The sequence below is a fragment of the Solanum dulcamara genome, chromosome 4, assembly GCF_947179165.1.
Source record: "Solanum dulcamara chromosome 4, daSolDulc1.2, whole genome shotgun sequence".
Taxonomy (NCBI): Eukaryota; Viridiplantae; Streptophyta; class Magnoliopsida; order Solanales; family Solanaceae; genus Solanum; species Solanum dulcamara.
This window is the reverse complement of record NC_077240.1, coordinates 23,097,240-23,114,853: the sequence shown is the minus strand read 5'-3', so window position 1 is coordinate 23,114,853 and position 17,614 is coordinate 23,097,240. Positions and strand designations below refer to the sequence as shown.

At 35.9% G+C, this 17,614-nt stretch overlaps 1 protein-coding gene across 1 annotated transcript; it reads right to left on the bottom strand.

The window, feature by feature from the left end:
- Positions 1–8,835: 8,835 nt before the first annotated feature.
- On the bottom strand, positions 8,836–16,890 carry LOC129886992 (conserved oligomeric Golgi complex subunit 8). Its single transcript, XM_055961918.1, has 12 exons — positions 16,660–16,890; positions 16,421–16,573; positions 14,544–14,692; positions 13,709–13,786; positions 13,510–13,603; positions 13,315–13,389; positions 12,896–13,192; positions 11,085–11,152; positions 10,935–10,989; positions 10,649–10,787; positions 9,472–9,656; positions 8,836–9,382 (listed from the first exon to the last, which is right to left on the bottom strand). Exons 1-12 carry the CDS (start codon positions 16,786–16,788, stop codon positions 9,080–9,082), a joined length of 1,725 nt encoding a protein of 574 aa, XP_055817893.1. The 5' UTR covers positions 16,789–16,890; the 3' UTR covers positions 8,836–9,079.
- Positions 16,891–17,614: the final 724 nt, after the last annotated feature.

Below are 17,614 nucleotides of genomic sequence, written 5' to 3'. Positions count from 1 at the left end.
GCCCTTCAATTTCTTTAAACTTTAAGTTATATCTTGTTTCCTAGTTTTGTCATAGCTATTGTAAGACTTTTTAACTTCTTACTTTACCCAATATCCATACTTATTATTTATTTTTAATATACTATTAATATGTATTTTTCTTATTTCGGAAATTTAGTTTATTTCTAAACTTTTATTTCATTGTTCATAATTTTTTCATTTTAGATTTATCTATTATATTTTATTTTAAATTTTAACTTCGTATTACTACAAAATATAAATAGAGTTATTGATTGATTGACTATTTATTTTAAATTATAATTTCATATTACCACAAAACATAAATTGATATATTGAGTGACGATTTGTCTACATATATTTTTATAACGGGTAAGTTTTGTGTAACTTAAAATTAGAATTGATAAGTCTTGTTATGTATGATAAAAATGATAAAAGAAATTAAGATAGAAGAAGACTCCTACATAAACTAATATGTTAGAAGTGGTTATAATTTAAAATTCAAGTTAAACACTTTCACCTTTATCGAATAAATTTTTATCTCATATTTAATTCAAAATTTATTTTTATTCAAATTCAAAACTATATTAACTTTGTCATAAAAATTAAAAAGAATTTCATAATATATGAAAATTTCTTAATGTGAATTTTAAAGGAAAAAAAGAAAATCATAAATTCATTTTGTTAAAAAAATTATTGTGTAACTTATGAACAGATAGGAGACAAAATGGCTAGGCTCTAAAGCTAAGGAGGTAGACGGGTATAAGCTTTGGTTTTCTGGTAAATCGAAGTATAGGAATGGGGTAGGCATTTTAATAGACAGTGATTTAAGGGATCAGGTGGTGGAGGTTAGGAGAGTCAATGATAGGATGATGTCAATTAAAATGGTCGTTGAAGGGATCACGTTGAATGTTATTAGTGTTTATGCGCCGCAAGCGGGCTTACGCGAGGAGATAAAAGGCGCTTTTGGGAGAATTTAGACGAGTTAGTGGTAGGCATACCACCTACTGAGAAGCTTTTCGTGGGAGGGAATTTCAATGGGCACATCGGGTCTATTTCAGGAGGGTATGATGATGTGCATGGGGGCTTTGGCTTCGGGGACAGAAATGGAGGAGGAATCTCACTTTTGGATTTCGCAAGAGCTTTCGGGTTAGTGATAGCCAACTCGAGTTTCCCAAAGAAGGAGGACCACTTGGTAACCTTCCGTAGCTCAGTGGCTAAAACTCAGATAGATTTTTTACTCCTTAGGAAGGATGATAAAGGTTTGTCCAAAGACTGTAAGGTCATCCCGATCAACAACCTTACAACCCGACATAAGCTCTTAGTGATGGCTTTAGGGATTAAGATGACGAGGACGAGGAGGGTCGGGAAAGAACGACCTAGGATCAGATGAGGGAGTTTGACAACGGTTAGTGCCCTAGAGATGGGAGAGAAATTGAAGGGTATGGGGGCCTGGGATAGTAGTGGGGATGCAAACGGTATGTGGAGTAGGACAGCTAGTTGTATTAGGGCTGTAGCAAGGGAAATGTTAGGAGTCTCGACAGGTAATCGTAGACGGCATCGAGGGGACTGGTGGTGGAATGGAGAAGTGCAAGGGAAGGTGGAAGCAAAGAAGGTGGCGTATGCTAAGTTGATGGAGAAGAAGGATGAGGTGGAGAAGTGGACGAATGGGGAACTGTATAAGATAGCGAGGAATGAGGCGAAGTCGGCGGTTGCAATGGCAAAAATGGCAGCTTTTGAACGCCTTTATGTTGAACTAGAAGAGAAAGGCGGGGACAGGAAATTATTCAGGCTAGCCAGGGCCCGAGAGAGAAGGGAACGCGATGTGGATCAAGTGAAGTGCATTAAAGACGAGCACGAAAAAGTATTGGTAGAGGAGACCCTTATCAAACAAAGATGACAGTCATACTTCCATAAACTTTTGAATGACAGAGGGGACAAAGAAATTGTGTTGGGAGATTTGGAACATACAGGAAGGAGTCACGATATTGAGGGTTGTAGGAGTATTACGGTCGATGAGGTTAAAGGTGTTGTTCGTGGGATGCGCTGGAGAAGAGCGACCGGACCTGATGAGATCCCTAGAGAATTTTGGAAGAGTGCGGGCTCGGTAGGTTTGGAATGGCTGACTAGGTTATTTAATGTCATCTTTACGACGGCAACAATGCCCATAGAATGGAGGTCGAGCATCATGATCCCTCTATACAAAAACAAGGGGGATAGCCAGAGTTGCGACAACTATAGAGGTATCAAGCTTCTAAGCCATACTATGAAAGTGTGGGAAAGAGTGGTGGAGATGAGGGTGAGGAGAGGCGTGTCTATTTAAGAGAACCAATTCGGATTTATGCCGGGACGCTCAACTACGGAAGCCATCCATCTTATGAGGAGACTAATGGAGCAATATAGGGAGAGGAAGAAAGACTTGCATATGGTATTCATCGACTTAGAAAAGGCCTACGATAAAGTCCCACGAGAGATACTATGGAGATGTTTGGAGGCTAAAGGTGTACCTGTAGCGTACATAAGGGTGATCAAGGACATGTACGAGGGTGCCAAAACCAGGGTAAGGACAGTAGAAGGGGATTCAGAACACTTTCCAGTTGTGATGGGGTTGCATCAAGGATCAGCTCTTAGTCCGTTTCTATTTGCCTTGGTGATGGATGTATTGACGCGACAAATTCAAGGTGAGGTGCCATGGTGTATGCTTTTTGCGGACGACATAGTCCTCATCGATGAGACTCATAGCGGAGTTAACGCTAGGCTGGAAGATTGGAGACGCACCTTGGAGTCTAAAGGGTTTAAGTTGAGTAGGACCAAGACAGAGTACCTAAAGTGCCAGTTCAGTGAGACTCCTCAAGAGGTTGGCGCAGAAGTTAGGCTCGGGGACCAAGCCATCCAAAAGAGAAGTAGTTTTAAGTACCTTGGTTCTATCATGCAAGGCAGCGGGGAGATCGACGAGGATGTCACACATCGTATTGGGGCAGGATGGAGGAAATGGAGGCTCGCCTCCGGTGTGTTGTGTGACAAGAAGGTGCCACCACAACTTAAGGGCAAGTTCTACAAAGTGGTGGTTAGACCAGCTATGTTATACGGGGCGGAATGTTGGCCAGTTAAGGTCTCTCACGTGCAAAAGATAAAAGTTGTCGAGATGAGAATGTTGAGATGGATGTGTGGGCATACCAGGAGCGACAAAATTAGAAATGAGGCTATTCGAGACCAAGGTAGGAGTGGCCTCGGTGGAAGACAAGATGCGGGAGACGCGACTGAGATGGTTTGGGCATATGAAGAGGAGAGTCCCATATGCACCAGTGCGGAGATGTGAGAGGTTGGCCATGGATGGTTTCAGAAGAGGTAGGGGTAGGCCGAAGAAATATTGGGGAGAGGTGATCAGACAGGAAATGACGCATTTACGACTTACCGAGGACATGACCTTAGATAGGAGGGTGTGGAGGACACACATTAGGGTAGAAGGCTAGTACATAGTGGCATTATTTCCCCTTATCCGTAGGCGTATTAATGCACTATGATTTCTTGTACTCTGATTTAGGTTATTTATGTTATGTATGCTATGTTATCTTATGTTATTTATGGTATTTATGCTATTATTTGACGATATCTACTATTTTTTTTGGTGCTTTGATTATACTATTGTTTGGAACTCTTCCGTTATCTACTTTTCTACTTTTCTACTTTTAATATTCTTGTCTGACCTTTTTTCCTATGCTTCTATTGAGCCGAGGGTCTTTCGGAAACAGACGTCCTACATTGGTAGGAGTCAGGTCTGCGTACACTTTACCCTCCCCAGACCCCACGATGTGGGATTTCACTGGGTTGTTGTTGTTGTTGTTGAATTTGTAAAATTTCAAAAAATCTTATTATTTTGGTGAGGTTTAAACAATGACTTACTTCGGTCAAAAAATTTAGATAAGAGAACTTTGACTCACAAATTTTCATTAGATATGCATTATAAACAAATATTAAAGACCATCTTATTTGTGGGAAAAAAATTAAAGATTACAGACCATTCCAAACTAAGGACAATCTGTGCTAGAATTAGCTTAATGAACAAGAATCTATAATATATCAACTTGTGAAATAGTCCCTCTGTATGTTTTGTCATAGAAGATAGAAATGGTTTCCAAGTTTGTTGTTAGCCGTAAAACGCAGTGTACTCATAAAAAATTTAAAACAAAAGAAACTAATTAATGATACTAACAAGAACATCAAATTATGACCGATTTTCGCCGCTTCAGCTTATAATCATTGGTTTTTTTTTCAAATTATATATATGCGTACAACAACAACATTCAAGTCTCAGTCTCAAACAAGTCGGTATTTGACTATTTATAAAACAAAAATTATGTATGCATATGAAAAAATTGAAACAAATTAAATTTAAAATTGATTAACTCTAAATCCTGACTATTCCTATCGAATCAAAAAAGATTTTGTTGCATAAATTAATTGATCATGTCTTTTGTGGAAGATAAGTTATAGTCATCTTGACTTGAATTATTTACGTCTTCAATAATTGTTGGTGGGTCGGTTCCAGTTGCCACTGCGCCCAAACTCTTAGATTGTTCTTGGTTTTAACGACTGGTAGGAGCAACTTCTTCCTCCAAGCATAGATAATTATTTCAAAATTCATAATCATCTTTTTTCAAGCTTTGATAATTCTTTTAAAAGCCATAGTCATCTCCAAAATCCAACACCACTTGTTCAGTAGTGACAGCTTTTCGAAAGTTACAAGTTGTCACTTGAACATTCTTCAATGACAACACATCAACAAAATTGTTTTTTGGTAAATCCAATGGAAGATGATCGGTCTCGAAAGAGGGAGCTGATTTTTCGTTGAACAACGCATCACCTTTCTTTTTATGACTAACAACTTCTAAAGATGGCTCCATGACAATTTTGTGGATTAAACTAGATCTATTTTGTGTGTGTGTGTATATATATATATAAGCTTTTGTGCAACACAAATCTCAGTAGTATATATATATATATATATATATATATATATATATATATATATAATGCGGAAGCGAAGTTATAAAGACTAAAAACAAAAATTGAAAGATATGTGAAATTCAAAAATAAAATCTCCAAATTTCAAGAAAAGTGCTAAGAATCCTAATTGATCTTAATAGTCAAAACTATCGGATTAAAACTAATTATGATACTAATAAGAGTCTATTCAAGAACTTAGATAAAAAATAATCTAGACCCTTATCGAAAAAATTAGAGACAACATTAGTATAAGACTAATCACCTTCTTTAATTTACCAATAAGAACGAAATATATCAAGTTAAGAATTAATCTTACTTCTTAAAGAATCGTTCTTATAAGGTCGTAAGATAAATATATAGTCACCACACACAAAGGTGTAAAGAAGAAAAATCTCTCAAATAATATTAATCATGTATGTCCTTTTAGAATAACAAAATTCACACCAATATATAGGGAAAACCTATCCCAAATAGAATGGGATTCAAATTCTACTTTTATGAAAATAATAACTAAAAAACTTTAAACTGGGAAACTTTTAAACTAGGAAAATTTACGCTAGAAAACTTTTAAAGTAGGAAACTTTCAAATAAGAAATTTTAAACTGGGAAACTTTTATGCTCCTATTGGGCTCCATGTGGGCCGTCCTTTCGGCCATCATGTGGCCAAATCTTTCGGCTCTTGGACTCGAACTTGGACCGTGAAATATATGTAGTACTTAGTCCACTTTTTGTTATAATTCTTGGGTCAATCTTGAACTTTTCTTCCATGATAAACATCTTCTTGATTTCTCATTGAAGCCCATCAACTTTAGTGAAAATAGGCCGACATGAATGTTATCAGTAAGCCTAAAGCATGTTAATCATTATTTGTTCGTTATGATATATTTGATTTAGATCATGCTACTCTTGCTTTAGACAAATACTTCTAGTAGGAATTTCTCTCCTTCAATTATTATTGGCTTAAAAATTAATCTGCTCATTATCCAACATTATTGTAATTTCGAAATGAAATCTGTATAAGTATTATTACAGATTCTAATTATACTACAATCAGAAACTGAAAGCAATTACAATGAAAATAGTATTAACTAATTCTAACTAACTTACCCACCCAAAATCAGAAAATGCAGATAGATATTTGTTTTATTGTATTGATTTAGTTATGATGACAATCATGTTGGAGCAGTATTATTGATTTATATATGTCGAGATTAGAAGCAAGACTTTTTTCTCTTGTTGGAATGACGCCAGTTAAGTTTGTTTTCTGTAAGATGAAGGACCTGCAATGAACTCAGATTTGACATTCCTAAAGGAAGTTCTCCGGAAAATGAATTTGACCTTAATATGAGGATTCTAAGATTATGAAAACCATCAGATATCCACGAGGGAAACTTTCCAGAATCTTGAGGAAAAAGAATCTATAATAAATCAACTAACTTGTGAAATAATCTAAATCTAGCATTGTTTTTTCAATAAAAAAATAGAAATGGTTTTCAAGTTCGTTGTTAGTCGCAAAGCGAGGTACATTCATAAGCGAATTCAAAACAAAATAAACTAATTAGTGATACTAAAAAGAACCGTGAAATTAAGATCAAATTTCACGGCTTTAACTTATAATCATTGTTTTTTTTTCTTCAAATCATATATATATATGCATACAACAATAACATTTATGTCTCAGTCTCAAACAAGTCGGAATTTGAATATATATAAGACAAAAACTATGTATGCATATGAAAATATTAAAACAAATTAATTTTAAAATTGATTAACTTTAGATCCTGGCTATTCCGATCGAATCAAAGAAGATTTTGTTGCATAAATTAATTGATGTCTTTTGTGGAAGATAAATTCCAGCCATCTTGACTTAAATCCTTTACATCTTCAATGATTGCTGGTGGGCCGCTTACAATTGCCCCTTCGCCCAAGCTCTTAGATTGTTCTTGGTTTTGACGATTGGCAGAAGCAGCTTCTTTCTCCAAGCATAGATAATTATCCCAAAATCCATAATCATCTTTTTCCAAGCTTTGATAATTCTCCCAAAATCCATAGTCATCTCCAAAATCCAACACCACTTGTTCAGCAGCAGCCGCCTTTCGAAAACTACTAGTTGTCACTTGAACATTCTTTGATGGCAACACATCAATAGAACTGTTTTTTGCTGAATCTCTTGGAAGAGGATCAGTTTTGAGAGGGGGGTCTGATTTGTCGTTGAACATCACATGATCTGACTTTTTATGCGCAACACCTTCTAAAGATGGCTCCATGACAAGTTTATGAATTGAACTAGATATATTTTTTGTGTATATATACTACTTGGACTTGTGTTAGCACAAAAGACTAATAAATTTATTTCCTTTTAAGTCCAATCTCCGAGATTGTAGGGAAATAAAAATCTAGTCTTGATTGTACTTATTTGGGTAAGTCTGAAGCATGTTAATTATTATTTGTCCGTTTAAGATATATTTTTTGAATCACGCTGCTTTTATTTTAGAAAAGCACTCCTAGTAGAAATTTCTCTCCTTAAATTATTATTGGCACAAAAATTAATCTGCTCATTACCCGATATTATTGTAATTTCGAAATAAAATCAATATTAAATTTTAATAGTTAGAAAGAGATCACCCAAACCAAGCTGTTGCTCGGGACCTGAAATTGGATCCTGCTGACCTCCGAATTCGATCTCCACCGTTCAAATGAAACACTAAGATATTAGGAACACTCAATAAAAATTTCATTCCGATCCAACAGTTAATGAATTGAAAAACGTGATTTGAAAGTTACTGATCGGAGAAAAAGACTGTAAGAAAAAGAACCTTTTTCTTCTCTCTTCTCTCAAAAAAACCTCTCTTATGTGCTAATTAATGTCTTTCAAAGACAATATCAATAAGCAATTGAATAATTCTCTCAAATCATCTTATTTATAGAGTGGTGTTTTTTTCTAAAGCCAAAACCAACTTCAACTAGGACTATAATTTCAATCCTTTTCCAAATAGGTTTGGGAACCAAAAAAGGAAAATTATGCCAATCCTTTTCCAAATAGGATTACGCCATGGGCTTTTGTTTGGAACATGAGCCATAACCCAATACGATTATGGTATTATTTTTGAACCACACGGTTCTTGTTCTAGATAAACATTGTTAGTAGAAATCCTCTCCTTTGTGAAGAGTATTAGAATTAGTATATACTATCATTAATTCAATTAGTCCACAACTGGGTAATATCCCCTTTTTGTATTTGTGAAACCCTACTCAAAACCATTGAAATAATAGTAGATCACAAATGTTGCGGATAATAAAGCTAGGATTCGTACATTATTTTTTCTTTTTCAGTATTGTACCATGTTTTAAAGTGGACATTATTTCGGCAGAGGCTGAGCAAGAAAGGTTAATTTGAAAATATTGTTCTCAAGGGACCCAAAGAATAAAACATGTCATCTATGGTCATTGAGACAGATATCTGTTTTAATAGTATTGATTTAGTTATGATGACAATCATGTTGGAGCAGTATTGCTATTGCTTTATGTAGAGATTAGAAGCAAGACTTTGTGCCCGGAGTACTGATCGCAAAAAAGTTCATTCTGCAATTAGTAAAAAAAAACCTTCAAATTTGCAACAGCACAAGGAACAAACACTTACTTTCCCAGAGGAAGCAATGCAAGTTCCACTTAGTTCGCGAAATTAAACAACTCTGAGAGCTCATACAACTTGGTGTCTTCGGAGATCCCTGAAGCATCACCATATGTACAAAATCTTCATTACATATCGTATATAAATCAATTAATTCTATGAATAAGTGAGATGGAACAGGATGACTTTTCTCAAAGATGTTACAAGCCGAACTCCATAGGAGCAGTATCCTTCCATTAAAACGAATACAAACCTGACTGTTCATTATACCCATCTGATCATAATGAATCAGCACCACCACTATCCCATTGGCTGAAAAGGTTACTCCCTGGATTTGAAGCAGGAAAAACAAGCATCTTTCTGAGTCTCTTTAGTACTTCATCAGAAAATGCAATATACAGGAGTATATATCAACTGGCTTTCTAAATGCATATGCTCTTCACATCATGACGACACATTACCAAGCTTCTCCTCGTTTTCTGAGGGGACATTATTGGGTTCCTCTTCTGTGTTGGTACTCTCAGTTTGTTCAGTACTAGGAATTTCCCCGTTTTCCTTGTTAGGCACATCACCATTTTCTGATATACTCTTGGCCTCTGAATTACGAACTGGTTTTGGAAGTTCTCTGGAGGAAGAGGTTGCCAATAATCGGCTAATTCCGTCGAATAGAGTTTTGGCATCGGCTATAAGAGAAGCTCCACCCGGATAACAACGACCAAAACAAGTAACACAGTGTGGGAAAGCAACCTGGAAAGGTACATAATTTGTATATGTTTGAGTCAAATGGTGCACAAATCAATTGTACATGAAGGTCAAACAAGTTCATATGATGCTACCTCAATAAATGCTCGACATAGTGATAGGAAAAGCAAAGACTCGTTTTCTCGAAGCATGCGAGTAGTGTTATATCTCAGTAAAGCATCAGAAACAGCCTGCAATCCTTTTGCCAGTTCTTGTGCAAGCACGTGTTGTAAACTTAAGGGGGCGCAAGGTCGTAATTCATTCATTGCCGCAGAGACACCTGCAAATTATGTACGGAGGATGCAAAAACAACTGGATTAGTGTAAAAAGACTATATTTAGCAATTAGTTGAATCATAAAGCCCACGATTTTCTTTCCCTTTTTTTGAGCTTTAAACATAAAGCCAAAGGTGGTTTGGTCAGTGCAAAGGTCAATAATTCTTAGTAGTTGGTGAAGCTATTGTCTTAGAGATACCGCACTACAGTGGCCAAACTGACTTTCTTTTGTTCGTTTTTTATTGGTGTGGATGGACCCGTTAATAGTATGGAAGGAAAAAGACTTCAGTGGGATTGGAACCTAACACCTACTTGATGCAGGGTGGTGTTGAAACCATTAGTCATGACAGTATCAGCTCAACAGTAAATTGATCAAGATAACAATTCATACAATATACCTTGCAAATATTCCCGTGATAAATAAAGCTTAATTTTCGGCCTATATCAAAGACTCGGGTTTTACACACTTGTAGGTGGTAGCACGCGAATTTTTACTTCTATAGTTGAGTTCCCAATTATGAGATAATCAGAACTCAAAAATTCTAGCAACCATATTTTTTTTTTTCAAAAAATGGCTTAAAAAACGATTTTCAACGAGATGAAACAGAGTGAACTCCACACAAGTTACAGAAAAGTGAGCCTATATCTAAGATCCTTTGTTCTTTGTTTATTCATTGAAAAAAATCCAAAGAATGAGCTTGCAGGATTCAAAAAGAAACTTTCATTTGCTTGGTACGAGACCACAGGCAGAATCACAGACATTTAAGCATTTCTAATGACATACTTGCATCCACAACACCATTACTTTATAGGAGTACTCCAGCAGGAGCCCAAAGTGCAATTTGAATTCAAAACCTAGATATCTCTCATGCTGGCCTAGAAATCCCATCCTTGGATACTTGTCCTATTCTTGGTGTGTTAACAGTTGCAGGCAATGAACAAAAGGGAACCTTTGCAAAGGAGCTTACTTAAGTAGTGAACTGAGCTTGTAACGTACCATTAACAAAGACAGCCAGAGGTGGGTGCTCCATTAAACTTGAGGGAGGAGTAACATCTTCATGACTTTCTTCACTCAAACTGTTGGTAGGAAAGCCGACTGCTGGTAATGGAACCCAGCGATGAGAATCGAGGACCAACTGGAATCAAGTAAAGTTTACATATTACCAATTCTGAGTGAAGAATGATAGGCTGCTTACTTCAAAAGATAACTTCAAATAAAAGTGTTCCCATTAAGGCTGACTGTGCTAGGTACAAGAGTTCTACCATTGGTCTGAAATATATACCTGGAAATTCTCAACAGCTGCATTCATGTTCTTTGAAAACAGATTTAGGACCGCCCTGCAAAAGTAATCAGAAAATAAAATGCATAAAAGAACTAGCTTAGTGACCAAATTTAACATTCCAGAATCACAAGGAACCAATCAGGTATGTACTCTTCAAAAAGAGGGGGAAGCAAGCCACGGAAGTCCAATCCAACCCAACCAAGCCCCATAGCACAATACTGTCAACAGAAAAAGAAAAAAGCATCAATAAGTGAATAAAACCCAAAGCTTGATTTAACATGTGAATACGTAAATAACAAATGCAACAATAGAAACAACTATTGCAAGGCTAGGAAACAAGCAATAACTATCTCGCCAATGCATCAAAGCAAATATGAACCCCTTATAGATGGAAATTTTTTTTTTGCCTAAGCCTGATTTCTGATGGCTTCAAATCATACCTGTATTCACCTAAACTTGTAGGTAATAACCAGCAAATAACTGATGGTTAGTGATCCCTCTTCAACCCCACCTCCCACCCAAATAATCCTCCAAAAGAAGGGGGGACACACTCCCCTAGTCAGAATTTATACGACAGTCTTTCCTTCGGGAATTGTTTGACACAATTCTCAAAATAATACAATTCTATAGAAGTTTCACAATTTTCAAGAACTTTAATGTCATTTAGTATGCAAATTCCAAATTTTGGTGCTACTCATACTTCCTATTAGTCACGCAAATTCCAAAGTTTTTTTTTTCTTAAACTCTGTGCCAAGTCAAACAAAATCACATAAACTAGGACAAAGGGAGTATTACTAATAAAATATAGTGGCCAAATTATATTGTAAATTGCACGCCAGTCAAATAATATCACATAAAACAAGACGGAGGGAATATAAGAAAAAGTCTGCAGGCATACCCTTGTAACTAATAGTTATCATTCTAATAGAACATACAATAAGGAAATTTCTACCTTAGCTTATGCGATCAGAGCCAAGTCAGTTTAGAATTTAAATATGTGAAGTGATTGAACTTTTCAGCCTGCAGAATTGAAGCCTACTTATTTTCTATTGTTAACATGGGAGAAGGACAATAAAATTAATGTCTTCTGCTTTGGTTTCACGGAGATAGAGGCCAAAGAGTAGAGATATAATCATCAAAATGTGATAAAGATGTGTTGAAAATTGAAATTGGCCACGAAATGTGAGAAAGAAGATAGGTTGGAAGTTGAAGTTGACTCAGAAAAGAGAAGCGAAAGAAGATAGATTGGAAATTGAAGTTGATTGAGAAAAGCGAAGTGACTAGAAGGAAACAAAATGATGGATTTCGGCTCTACTCTTTTAGGTTTAAGTGGTGTTTGGATTGGCTTATTTTAAGTAGCTTTTAGCTTTTAAGCTCTTTTAGTTTTGGAAGTGTTTGGGAAAAAAAAGTGCTTTTAAGGCTAAAAAGTACAAAAAAAGCTAAGAGCCAAAAGTTGGGTGTTCCCAACTTATGGCTTTTAGCTTTTAGCTTATAAGCCGCTTAAAAAAAGCCAATCCAAACACCCCCTAAGACTAGCTTTTGAGTTATATGGCTCTTTTGATTAGCTCACCAGACAAGTGTACCTAAAGGTAAATATGTTTCTTTCTTTTAGTGCTCCACCACCCGCCTTCCTGCCCACCAGAGAGAGAATGGAATACAATTGCCTGCTTTATGCCTTTCGTAGATCATATCAAAATCTTGGAACGTTTCCAGCAGGATGGCCAAAGTGTAACAAATAACTTGAATGATACGAACAACTTAAACTATTCTTTCTCCAGCCATTTCTGGGAATTTACACCTCCCTTTGTTCTGTACTCAAAACGCAATACATTTTCTTTCACGTGTTTAGTATTCATGGTGATTGCAAGCAGAAGACAGCAAGGTCGATCACAGCCAAATAGACATTTTACTTGAGCAAAATGAATTTCGATGAGCTGCCTAGCACAAATATATATGCTCACCATGCATTGATCAAGAATGTTTGATAAAGAAGCTCCTTCAGTGATCTTCGGTAGCATCATTTTTAGAGTTCTAAGGTGGGAAGAAATTTGATGCATGGCCCAACTGAAGAGAAGCCCACCGTCATAATTTTCTTCCCTCCCTGAAGTATCATCAGCAAATATTGCACGATACTGGTTAACAACATCAAAGAGATGCATCCGATGACAATTTACCATCCCTTTGAGATATTCATAAGCATTTCTCTGGTCCAAGTCATCAAGGATCCCAGAAAGCCATGCCTGACGGCACCTTAGAAACTGTTTAAGGGGCAAAATTGGTGAAATATTGGTTAAAAAATAGAAGAACCAAATGAAATAAATGAAGACCAAAAGCAAACTGTTGGGTAAAATCCGCTGATGTTCAAATATATCAATCTGACCTGTAAGCGCATCTCATACTCATTGAACACCCCTATACGACGCAAGTATCCAATGATACGCAGGCATTCTGGCAACTGCACCAATAGATTGTAAACAGTTAGGCCTTAAACTTCATAATTTATGGAGCACTTCCACTCCAGTATGGTCCAACAGCATAACTGCAATAAAATCAAACAATCTAAGCCAGAGGTCACCTGAATGTTTGACCTAAGTCTTTGGAGAAGCTGAGAGAGAAGAGATTGGGTAGTCTGCCGAACTTCTGCAGCAAGGGCTTGAATGACTGGTAACCTTCAGGGGGAGACAAAAAAGAAACAAAAGTACCTTAGTAAGTTTTCATCAAATTCAATTATATCAGTTCCTACAGAAAAACAAAGAAAAGGACCCAGGCCTCACTTGGGGTGCATTGCTGAAAGCTTGGAAACAAATGCTTCTAAATCAAGAGCTTCATCATAGTTTCCGTTCCTTACACATCTGCAAAATTAAGAGACCACTCAAGTCTAGCACCACCAAAGCACGGAAGCTAAAAGATATGACACTGCTCATTCACTAATATGAAATATGAATAATGTTCTGTCTCCCTTTTCGTGTGGGAATCATCCTAAATGATGAATGTTAGGTCTCCAACTTAGATCTCACCTTGCTAAGCACTAGCTTATGGTGCTCCACTGTATTTTGCTATAGGAGGTAAGATCTATGTCCCCCTCCTATGTATTTCTATGTTATTATTAAAAAAAATTAAAAAATTAAAAATTGCATGGATGTTCTATGCAAGACAATTCAGGCTGAATTTCCAGATATGACAGCAGTGATGGCTCTAAGATCAACATAATGTTGTTCATCACCCAACATAAAAGAAAACTTGGATCTTTTTATATGCTAAAACCCGCACCCCAACCCCTCTACCTAAAACCAAACATTACACCTCTTCCCACTTTACTCTCTTTGATGACTCGAACCACTAACCTCATGGCTCATGGTTTGAGGGGAAAGGTCTTTTCCAACTAGACTAAGAATCACTTGTCTAAAAAGAAATGTTAGATATTATAACTCGATCACAATGTCTGCACCAAAATCAATCTTCTCACAAATTTACTAGTCAAATACAAAAACTGCACTTTGGAAGGTAAAATACATCATTAGCAAAAACCAATGACATTTCATCCCTTCAAAATCATGGATGCAGTTTCAATTCTAACGAGTGATCCTTACAGCATTGACGAAAACATACGTGTCCATTAGCTGAGGAATTTCAAGCAAGTCAAGCAGACTACTATGATTTGCAAGCAATGTTTGATTCATCTTCCTTTTCTCCAAGATATGTTCTGCAGAGGTGCTGAACTCGCTGCAACCTGAAGTTAGCTTAGGTATCTCATTGATCTGCAAACCAAGAAACACAACCATAAGTTTTGACACCCTTTTCTACCTAAAAAGTTATATATGAGAAATTATGAATTGCATTTCCCATTTGCACAATTACACTGAGAAATAAAGGAGGCAAGAGCAGAAAACAAGCCAATAGTTTTGCAATTACAACTGCAGCATGTAAAGGTGAATATATAAAAAAAAAAAAACAGTGAAGCAGCCTTCTTAAGCTTTACCCAAAACAATGGTATATAGGGTTGAGATAAAACAAAGATAGCATACAAGATATAGCATAGAGATGTTCCTTGGTTCTGATCACTACCAAATTTGATGTAAAAGCTGAAAGGTTCACATAAATATAAATTCAATTTGGTTAAATCTAGTAACAAAGTTAACGGGAAACTTTTACACATTAGGTCTCTCAATTTGAATTATTTTAAGCTGCTAACCCTAAAATTTCTTTCTGAAGAAAGCAAAGCGGAAAATTTTTATTATTTAAAAATAGTTCAGTGTCATAATAGCCAAAAGACTAGCTGATGGCTTGATCTTTATATGGATAAGACAATCATTTTAGCATAAAATTGTTAAGTCCTTATGGCATTTTGTGGGTTTCTCTGATTTATTTTTGTTTCACTTTGTATTAAATGAAGTGAGAAATCTTGCCCATATTTAACAATATTTCATGTTATCACTCAATTTCAAAAATTTGCCTGTATCAGTCTAGAATTGGGTTGGTCGTAATAATTGGTAAGATCATATCTCTTGAAGTTTATTTTCCAAAAAAACCAAATAATTAGCACTTTGGGACTATCCTAATACAAGATATAGTAATTTTACTGAAGTTGTGATACGCTGGCTGCTGAACTGTTTCGTGACAGACAGTGCTCAAACAAGGAAATATACCGTGCAATACGGAGAGGAGTAGATAAGATGATTCTTTTTCCTTTGGAGGCCTTCTACAATCCAGGAAGAGATTGTTGGACACCACCTCTACTTGGAAAAGGCTTACCCAGCTCTACTAGGAAAAGTTTATAACTTTTGAAGGTTTATGATTTTGACCTCTATAGATAGCGAACAAAATGGTTTTTAAGAATTCTTTAAGGAGGGGCCAACAAGATCGAGAGAAACCCACGGATGACAACAAGAGAAGTAGGAAAAGACAGAATAGAAGATCAAGCCACACTCATAACCCCCCAAGTTCTTGTTCAATTGTAATTAGAATGATGATATCGGTTGTGCTTCTATTTGGTTTGTTACTGCTCGAATGAAGTAACTATGTTGTTAAGGTAGAGGATTTGAAACATATGATTTAGGTTTGCTTTATTGATCTCAATGTTTTTTGGTTGTTTGATTTTGAGTTTAACATAGTGATTTTTTGTAAAGAAAAATTAAGTTATATAAATTCTTTAATGAATAAATTGAAACTATAAGGCAAACCTAAATAGAATAAGCTATCGGAAAGGGTCCTTAGAAGCTTTCTATGGTTAGATTAAATCTTCTTCAGGAAAGAGATTTAACCAACAAGAATTCATGCACTAATACTCCAGACGCACTTTTTTGGAAATCTATTCGAGTTATAGCAATGATACAGACCAAATCATTCAGTGTCAGTTAGTTCCTCAGCTTACTATCTTGTTTATAGACCAATACACACTCTTAAATCATATGAGAGCTAAAATAGCAATTCAACAAATCAAAATTAAAGCAATTACCAAAAATTCTGCAGGGAAGGATAAAATTTACCAAGGAGTCAAGATGCTTATCAACAGAAGAAACTTCTTCCCGAATCGCATGTAGTGCATCAGCAGCAGAAATGAAGGCACGGTAGTTTCCAACGGCAACCTCTTGCATCTGCCTCCGAATTCTCTCCGCATCCACTCTCAGAAGTTCCGGCTCCTACACAAATAGAATTCATATAAAAAAATCCATCCAAATCAAATCAGCTACATTTCAAACTTGCATATGTAGCAATTTAACGGTACTTTGTGAAGGCGATCGAGAGTGAAAGAAAGGAGTTCGGAGATGTAAGGCTGTTGTGAAGCCGACGCCAGTGGGAGAAGTCCGGTGACCGGTGAAGCTTCGTCCATCGGATCTTCGGAATCCATCGACATTGCTGAGACGAAGCCCAGAATGTATGAGATCTGGAATTTCAAGGGAGGATCTACTGTTAAGTCGCGGGTTCAGGACAATAGGTAAAACAAATTAAGAAGTTATTTGTTCAGTAGCAAAACTTTTTGTCGCTGAACGCAGTTAAAGATGGAATTTTCCACTTAGTCCCTATAATACTAGAAAAAACTATTTGAATTTTTATAATATCTAGTTAAGCATATTTAATCTTATATCAATGGAAATTGAGCGTATTTGATCCCTCAGCTTGTGAAATTTCTCAAATTTAATGAATTATTTAGTCTTTTGTTTTTCCTTCCCACTACCCCAGGCATTGTCACACAAAAAGAGAAAAGAAATTCAACTATATTATCAACCAAGTAAAATGGTTGTCCACTTAAAATGGTGGATAGTCCATTTACTTTTTAAGTGGGTAAATTGCCCACTAATATTTTCCTCCACTTGTAAATATGGCTATAAATATAACCTTAAACTTCAATGTAAAAACACACAAAACACATAAAAGAAGAGAATTATTATTACTCTCTCTATATTACTACTCTCTCTATTAATACTTTCTATATACATATTCTCTTGTTCTTCTTCCTTTATAAAATTGTCAAGTTAGTTAATTTATAACACGTTATCAGCACGAAGCTCTAATTTTTCAGAAAATTAACTTCTATATCAGGTATATCTACTAAAGAAATTTAATTTTTAAGTTATCTTTGTTACTTTCAAATTAATTTTCATCATGTCAAACTTGTCAAAATTGGAATTTGTGGCACTTGATATTTCTGGTAAAAATTATTTGTCATGGGTACTTGATGC

Excerpts from the sequence above, each read along its gene's own strand:
- LOC129886992 (XM_055961918.1), bottom strand. The coding sequence starts at position 16,788 with ATGTCGATGGATTCCGAAGATCCGATGGACGAAGCTTCACCGGTCACC. Across the intron at positions 16,574-16,659 it reads CTCTCGATCGCCTTCACAAA|GAGCCGGAACTTCTGAGAGT; the intron begins GTACCGTTAAAT and ends CTATTTGTGTAG. Across the intron at positions 13,604-13,708 it reads CTTTCAGCAATGCACCCCAA|GTTACCAGTCATTCAAGCCC; the intron begins GTGAGGCCTGGG and ends CTCCCCCTGAAG.